The 8768-nt window shown below is 32.6% G+C and overlaps 1 protein-coding gene across 1 annotated transcript; it reads left to right on the top strand.

The window, feature by feature from the left end:
• The first annotated feature begins 6367 nt into the window (after positions 1–6367).
• On the top strand, positions 6368–7516 carry LOC120167047 (transcription factor MYB73-like). Its single transcript, XM_039176205.1, has one exon. The coding sequence runs from the start codon at positions 6457–6459 to the stop codon at positions 7360–7362; it is 906 nt and encodes a 301-aa protein (XP_039032136.1). The 5' UTR covers positions 6368–6456; the 3' UTR covers positions 7363–7516.
• Positions 7517–8768: the final 1252 nt, after the last annotated feature.

Genomic DNA, 8768 nt, shown 5'->3' with positions numbered 1-8768 from the left:
TATTAATTTTATTTTTCTTTGAATTTTCAGTTATCACAAATATTTTTAATCGAACAAATTTGTAGTAGATTTGAGAATTTTGATCGAATAACCGTAATTTCTAATGACTGGAATGGTGTTTCATGCAAAAAAGTCAATCTCATAACCCATTTGCTCATTTTTATTTCTTTGTCGCCCATACACCCTACACCTTTATTAAAAAAATAAAAAACTTGGTTTGTTTAGTAAAAGTTGGTAACTTTAGTAGTGTCCTATTCTAATATTCATGTTTTGGACCTTGCGAATCGCACGTGTGTTTCCTCGGGGCGGGTGCCCCTGCGACTATTGATTTAACTTCGCATATGTGTATTAAAAAAGGATAAACTACAAATTTAGTATCTCAACTATCACTTTTATTCTATTATGGTCACCTGCTTCTTTTTGTTTCAAAATCGTACTAACATTTAGTTTTGGTTTCATTTTGGTCATCCACAGTTAAAAAATTAACGATGATGCTAATGTGTCACTATAAAATAATATCATATTATCATTGAAAAGGTAAAATGTCACGTCAGCAGTTCTGTTAATTTTTTAATAATAAATGACTAAAACTAAAACTAAATGTTAGATATGATTTTGAAATAAAAAAATAATTAGGTGACTAAAATATAATTATCTCAAGTTTTAACCCGTTGATTGCCTTTATTTTTCTTGTGTACATAAATGAATTATAAGCTTGAATCAGTGTATTTGAGTGTATCTTTCTTAATTTATCTAGAGTTATCATATTTCAATATCACAAGATTATTATTATTAAATATTTATTAACAAATATGTATAAAGATGATCTTATATATACAACTTAATTGAAATAATGATATATTAAAGGAAATCTAATGAATCATTGTAACACTCTAGACCAGTACGACACACAGTCGACCGATTTAAGGTGCTACACGAAACTACCGAAGTGGCTAACCAACTTATTCTTACTTTATTGTACTTTAAAACGACTCTGTACATCTGAGAGCCCTCAAAATATATAGATATCTACATACTGGCTCTTAACTGACTTTACAACTCAATACAATTGAATTCATAAATATACATGCCATTTAAGAAACTTGTGACGTACTTTTCTCTGCACTGGTTATAGACCTCGGTCTCTCTAAAGCTTCTCAACTGTTGGATCTACTAACTTGTTCACGGAAACATCCGAAGGCTGAGCTAACTAGCTTAAAGCCACACTAACAACTAAAACATACTAAAAGTTGTCACTGAAATGCTCAAGCTATCAAGTCTATTGCTATATGGTCTACTGTTATCTGGTCTACTAGTTTGTTATGTTATGCTTTAGTGAGTGTACTCGTATACTCACTCTCTATTCTATGGTAGACATCATGGTGCGGCTGAGGGTTCTGCATCTTGAAGCCCACACACCCCTCTAGTATACTGAGAATATGGCCCCCGGAATCTCTGCATTGGACACCACACTCTCGACTAGCCCACTCCTTGAGTGTCAGACCTTGCGCCCAAACTAGTCAACTTAAGTGCCTAATGCACTCCCTAAGGATATCCGGACTGAATCTATACTTTCGAATTTGCTATCTTTTCTAAAGGAACTTGGGTGCTTGGTCGTTTTTCCGAGCATTCAAACAAGGCTAGTCTTATTTTACCCTACTTTATTCTCGTTTCTACATTTGAATTAAACATTAATAAATGTTCTCACTTGTAGTCTTATTTGAGAGAAATTATAAGCTTTAGGGAAACCTCACTTACCTCTATACTTTCTCCTGACTTAAAGCCCACTTCTCAACCTTGGTATCAATACTGACCTTACAATATTGATGTCCTCGCTTGCCTCTACACTTACTCGTGCTTTAAAGCTCAACCCATACCCTTGGTATCGATATTGGCCTTATAATATCAATACCCTCTCTGTAGTATCGACACCCTAACTAAGGTATCAATACCCCTACAATTATTTCATCCATTTTAACCCAACTTTAAACACCTTTTATAGCACTTATTCTAGCGTTTTACTCCTATTCGATCTCATTTATAGTCATACTATGGGTCTAGGGTCTCTTGGGCAACGTTTTGGCCAAAACAGATTGAAAGTATTGGTACTAGCCCAAGAGTATCAATACTCATGCAAAAGTTTCGATACTTTATATAAGTATTGATACTTTTAAACATTTTGTTATGCCCAACTTCAAAACTTTCTGGGAGTTTCGAAACTATGACCCAAAGTTTCGATACTCTTGAAAGACTATCGATACTCTTGTCTAGAAATTCACGAATTTTCCCAAAACGAAGAACAAGTATTGATAATATCCCTATAGTATCAATACTCTACCTGCATAAGTCATAAAATACATACGAAAATGCTATATTTCAATCCCAAATACCCTAGTAAGGTCCCAAAACATTCTTTAAAGTCTCATGTGATTACAAGGAGCATAAATAAGGCTTTATATCATGCTTATAACATAAATCATGTAATTTATCATTAACATATAACACTAAGCTTCATAACTTACTCTCAAGCTAGAACTCATTTCTAATGATCACTAGGAGTATGAAAGAGTTGTGAGTATGTTACTTAGCCTCCTTGGTTGCTAAAATCTCCCTCAACTCAACTAGAAGCCACCTTACCTTTATCCTTTGATTTAGAACTTCACCCACCTCATTGGATAATCAAAACAAAACTAGGGGTTACTAACTTGTCTTTGATTTGGAAACTAAGTTAAACCATTTTATACTACTTAATATTACTCAAAACTAGCTTAAATCTCTAAGTTCCTTTCAAACTTCCAAAAACCCATTTTGAAAACAAATTCTAAAACTCACAAAATGAAGCTTGAAGGATGGAGAGAAATATTCTTACCTTGGCTAAACAAATCTAAGATTGGAATGCTTGAAACTTGGCTCTTGAAAAGAAGAAGAAATTGAAACTAATGGGAGGAAGAAGAAGAAGAGTGGGTGATATATTATGTGGAGTTTAGTTACGTGAAATGATATAAAAGGAGGGGGAAGTTTTCAGCTTCAACAAAATGGGTAAACTACATTTTAGGTCCTTCACCTATTAGCTCACTTTAAAACTATCTCTTAGTTTTAACTCTTGGGTCCACCTTAGGCCCAACACCTATATAACTTGATCCAACTATCTTAGGAGGTCTAATTGTCTTGACTTAAATGTCTCAGGTTGACCCAAACTACTAATCCGGGTTTTCAAGGTATTACTATAATCTTTTCTAATGTTTTTCGTCATGCATGATTTATAGAAGAATGATAATATAAATTCTTTTAAGATATAAACTGAAAGATACATTCATTCGTGTATTAACTACTTCAATATTCAAATATTTAATTATGAAGATTCCCATGTCATATACGATATTGAGATGAAGAAGAATAAATACGCGTTACACAGTTTTTTAACTAAGGTTTTCTCTTACCGATATTCATGTTTAAAGTTTTAATAAGAAAATATGTTATTATATTAAAGATATGCGTATTACTTTTTAATAAATTTTTTACATGATTTTATTTATTTTTATTAATATGAGGTAAATACAAGATAATATCTGTTCAAATATAATTTTCAGCAATTTGACATAATGCTCACACCCCTAGCATTTATGATGCTCGGACTAGAGATCTCAAAGAATAACAACAATTACTTTATCACTGAAATCGTTTGGTTCGTACGTCTTTTTTTTATCTTAATAATATTTTAACGAGATACATTATCTTTGAAAGATATCTAATGGAGAGTATTGTAATTATTGATTATATGTGAATTTTCATTATAATTAGACATTTTGATTTACTTTATTATAAAAAGTTTGATGTTTTTTAAAATTGGAGTTCTATATGATATTTAATTTTTACTTCTGTAAACATAGAGTTTGAAAAAACATTATAAATATTTTATTATTGAGTAAGTAATTTTAATTTCTCTCCTAGTATCATATTTCAATTTCTTTTTTTTACTATATTTTCTTTGTTTAATAATATTTTTATATTTTGTATTGTTTTTCAAAATATAAACAAAAATATTAAAAGCAACCAACATGCGAGAAAACTAATGCTCCCTATGGGAAAAATTAAAAATTGTGACGATTGAAAAATTATTTAGGCATCTATGATATTTGTTATAATGAATTGAAATGTAACAAGATCTATAAAATATATTTTTATTGAAATTTGTCATGTGATAGCGATGAATTCTAATAAAATATATTTTTTTATTAGAACTTATCATATTCTTGTGATAAATTCGAATAAAATTATATATTGTATTAAAACTAATCATGTGTCAAATCACTATAACAAATGTAACAAATCCTTAAATAATTTTTCACTAACTGTATATTTCAAATTATTTTTGATTTCAACATTATCGTACTTATTTTGCCTATCTCTATGTTCCAAAAAAAGGATAGATTTGTTTAGATAATTATTTTAAATATTTTAATTATATATTTAAAAATTATTCTATTAAAAAATTGTTTTTGAATTAATAGTAATATTAAAATAAGCAATAATGGAAGGTTCAAAGTTTTAAGATGGATGGAGTAAATAGTATATTTGGTCATAGAGTGAATTATGTTTGTTGGGAAGTTATACTGTATGACAGTTTTAATATACGATTAAAGAAAGACGTTATCGGTTTTGTTATTATTTTTTAACAAAATCAGTAAAATATTACCTAAAATATTATTATTTCTACCGATTTTATTATTGGGCGCTTTACCGAGCTTGATAATATATCCGGTAAAGCTCTACCTAAAACATTATTTTTTTTCTACAAGATATATTATCAAACCTGGTAAAATGCCCAATAATAACAAAACCGGTAAAAATAATAATATTTTTGATAATTTTTACCGATTTTATTAAAAAGTAATAACAAAACCAGTAACATATTTACTTAACCGTATATTAGACTGACATACTATGTTTGTTAGAAACACCGAAATGACTTTTTTCCTATTGATGGTTGGAAATTTAATAAAACAGTTTGGCATCAAAATTAATGAAAAATAAACAACAATGTTCTGTACCACCGACTCTGAAGTCTGATATGAAAATAGTTTATAAAAGAAAAAGAAAATCATTCACAAGCAATTGGTGGTAGGTACGATGTACGAGTAACCGAAATGGATACGGATCTATGCATCATATCTTCTTCGTTCAATTCAAATGCCTCCTTTAATCGCATCACATGCTCCTAATTAATTAACCCCCCACCCACCCCCACCTTAATTATAGAACAGAGGAAGGTCCAACGAAGCTGCCCTTCGGGTGGGTGGGACGTTGGAGCGTGTGCAATTTTTATGATATCAACGGCTATGGTTTTCCGGTTCCGTACAGGTGAAGGCAGGGGAAATAGGGTGGTGGGGAGATGGGCGGCGGTTAAATAAGTGAACCTGGAATTGGTAGAAAAAGCAGTAATGATTCATTCGGCAACCAATCTTATCGTTTAGCTTCTCTTCTGACTTCGGCCCTTCTTTATTTATTTTTTAAAATAGCAGTAAAAAATATTGGACGGAAATGCCTATATAGGCTGGCTTCCCCACTCAAACGCAACCTTCCCCCAACCGTTATCATCTTTATCTCTTTTGTGATTTTATATTAAAATAAAAAAATTCTTCCGTGATCAATTATGGTTAGCAGAGTTCGGTTTTGTCTCTATAACTTCCAGACAGTGAACGAGAAGCAACCCTACGCTACGCTTCTTCTTTAGAGCGTACATCTCACGCTCTAAACAACCCAAGACATTCTTTTAAAACGTATAGATTATTATAAAATAATATATATTTAAATTTTTTAATTATTGATAATATATATATATATTTACTCTTAAGTTTTTTTAAAGAGAATAATATTCACTTTACTCATTAAAATTACTTAATAAATTCACCCAAAAATTTATTTAGAAATGCCCGTCTTTACAAAAAATATATAATATAATCAATAATTCAAAAATAAAAAAATTAAAAGGAGGCTCCAATTTTTTTTATATGCAAATAAGGAGGCTGCAAAATTGAAATGATGAGATTAGCTCCAAAATTTCACACTTTATGAAACGCAGCACAACGACAGTGGGACAGACGCTCCCAGGTTACAGAGTCCGCAAAATGCTGAAAAAGGAGAGCAAGATATTAAGAGTGTGACTTATGTAAATCAGTGCACTTCAGATGTGACGCGTGTCCGTTGCCAGCTGTATTCCCTTTTCCCCCAACCGTTTAACTGGAACAATCGGTACCCATAACGCTTCTCCTCCCTTCCCTCTTCACCGTTTCAACCGGTTACTTCCCTCTCCTCTCTTATATATTCTCCTCCTCCGTTGTCTTCGTCTCCAGTTTTAATGTGCAAGGCAAAAATCCCCCAATCCAGAAGAGAAAAAATTGCACATTCAAAGCACCAGATTTTCCTTCCCTTTTGCATGCCTTTGAATTTGATTTCATGGATGTAACAAACACATCAAACAGAAAAGAAATGGATCGGATCAAAGGTCCATGGAGCCCCGAAGAAGATGACTTGCTCGAGAAGCTGGTACAGAAACATGGCCCCAGAAACTGGTCTTTGATCAGCTCATCGATCCCTGGTCGTTCCGGCAAATCCTGTCGGCTCCGGTGGTGCAACCAACTGTCACCCCAGGTTGAGCACCGTGCCTTCAGCCCGGAAGAAGACGAGACTATCATCCGAGCTCATGCCAGGTTAGGTAACAAGTGGGCCACCATAGCCCGACTCCTGAACGGCCGTACGGACAACTCCATTAAAAACCACTGGAACTCCACGCTAAAACGCAAGTGCCTGTCGTCGTTTGGGGAAGAATGTAATTTCGTCGGGACTGGAGGGTATGATGGTAATCTGGGAGGGGAAGATGTACAACCCTTGAAAAGATCGGCGAGTGCGGGGCTTTTCATGAGCCCCGGGAGCCCATCGGGATCCGATGTGAGCGATTCTAGTGTTCCCGTTTCATCATCCTCGCACGTGTACAAGCCCATCCCAAGGACAGGTGGAGTCAATGTTGATGTCAATGTTACGCCTGCCGGAACGGAGGCGGCGGCGTCTTCAGACGACGACCCACCGACTTCACTGAGTCTGTCTTTGCCGGGTGCAGAGCCGAGCGAGGTGTCAAATCAGCCGATTGCCGAGTCGACTCGGGAGGGAAGGGGAGGCGGGGTGGTGAGGTTCAGTGCGGAGTTTATGGCGGTGGTGCAAGAGATGATAAGGGCAGAGGTGAGGAATTACATGGTGGAGCAAAACGGCGCAGTTTCGGGGGGAGCGGGAATGGGGATGTGTTTGGATCGGGGGTTTAGGAATCTTGTGGCTATGAACCGGGTTGGGGTGGGTAAGATGGAGTGAAAAAACCGGGGGTTGTGTATTTTCTGGTAATGGTGAATAATTTTTGGTTGAAAAGTAGGGTACCCTCGTTAATGGTTTTACTGGAACAGATTTCCAATTGATTCCTATCTAAATTTAAAAGTATCTGACATCATTGTTTTTTTAGCAGGACATATTAACAATTGCGGAATTTGCCAACATGACAAGATTTTTGTTCTTTCTTAAAATTAAATTGTTGACGATCAAGCTCAACCAATATTATCTCAAGCTACACTGGAATTTGTAATTAACAATCCTAACGTATTTCACTTAGGGGTTAGTCTCGGATTAAGTTGAAATAGAACCTATACTATTTTATAATTATATTATTTTAATTTAAAAAATTATGTTTAAATTTTTTGGTTGTAAAATAAAGGAAATAAAATATATTTATAATATAATTTTATTTTTTAAAGTATATTTTAAGAAAATAATCAATGAAAGTATAAAAGAGAGAAGAAATAATAAAAAGAAAACAATTAAGGAAATAAAAAATGCAAAGTTAAGAGTTTAAATTATGAAAATACGAGCTTTTGGGGTAGTTCTGCGGTGCGGCGTCTAAAAAACGGCTAATATATGGCGTGACCGGTTAAAATTTAGACCGGTTATGTTATATTATTTAACCGGAAATATTATAAAGTACAATAACATACTAGGTAGCGCTTATATAATGTAATAGGTAGCGCTTATATTTACCTATTTTATAAGTAAACCGGTATATTTATACCGATAGCATTGCAAATTTACCTATTACATTATAATATGTTGAAAGTGTCCATACTTTTTATAAAAAGGATCGATACTTTGTTTAAAGTTATGTAATTTATGTTTCAATTTTTTTTAATAGTGTTTCATGTTTTCCACCTACAATATGAATTTAATAATTTCATTTACACAAAAAATTATTTGATTGTTTTGATATTTTATAAAATAATATTTAGAATTTAAATTTAACAATAATATATATCGTAACGTAAAAAATAAATCATTAGACGCCTATAATTACTAAATTAATATCTTAAAACTCACTCAAAAGATAACCTTAAATTAATGTTTTCCACAGTGAAAAAAGTATAGACACTTTTATAAAAAGGATAGATACTTTACAATATAACCACTACCTATTTCATTATATAAACGATACCTATTACATTATATAAGCGCTACCTATTACATCATATTTTTACCTATTATATTGAAAGTGTCTATACTTTTTTATAAAAAGGATCGATACTTTGTTTAAAGTTATGTAATTGATGTTTCAATTTTTTTAATAGTGTTTCATGTTTTCCACCTACAATATTAATTTAATAATTTCATTTACACAAAAAATTATTTGATTGTTTTGATATTTTATAAAATAATATTTAGAATTTAAATTTAACAAT

The sequence above is a fragment of the Hibiscus syriacus genome, unplaced genomic scaffold (genome assembly GCF_006381635.1).
Source record: "Hibiscus syriacus cultivar Baekdansim isolate YM2019G1 unplaced genomic scaffold, ASM638163v2 tig00000329_pilon, whole genome shotgun sequence".
Classification (NCBI taxonomy): Eukaryota; Viridiplantae; Streptophyta; class Magnoliopsida; order Malvales; family Malvaceae; genus Hibiscus; species Hibiscus syriacus.
The sequence above is the reverse complement of the archived record's forward strand: the minus strand, read 5'-3'. Positions and strand labels throughout refer to the sequence as shown.

Bases quoted from the DNA above. Each gene is read 5' to 3' on its own strand.
- LOC120167047 (XM_039176205.1), top strand. From the start codon at position 6,457: ATGGATGTAACAAACACATCAAACAGAAAAGAAATGGATCGGATCAAA.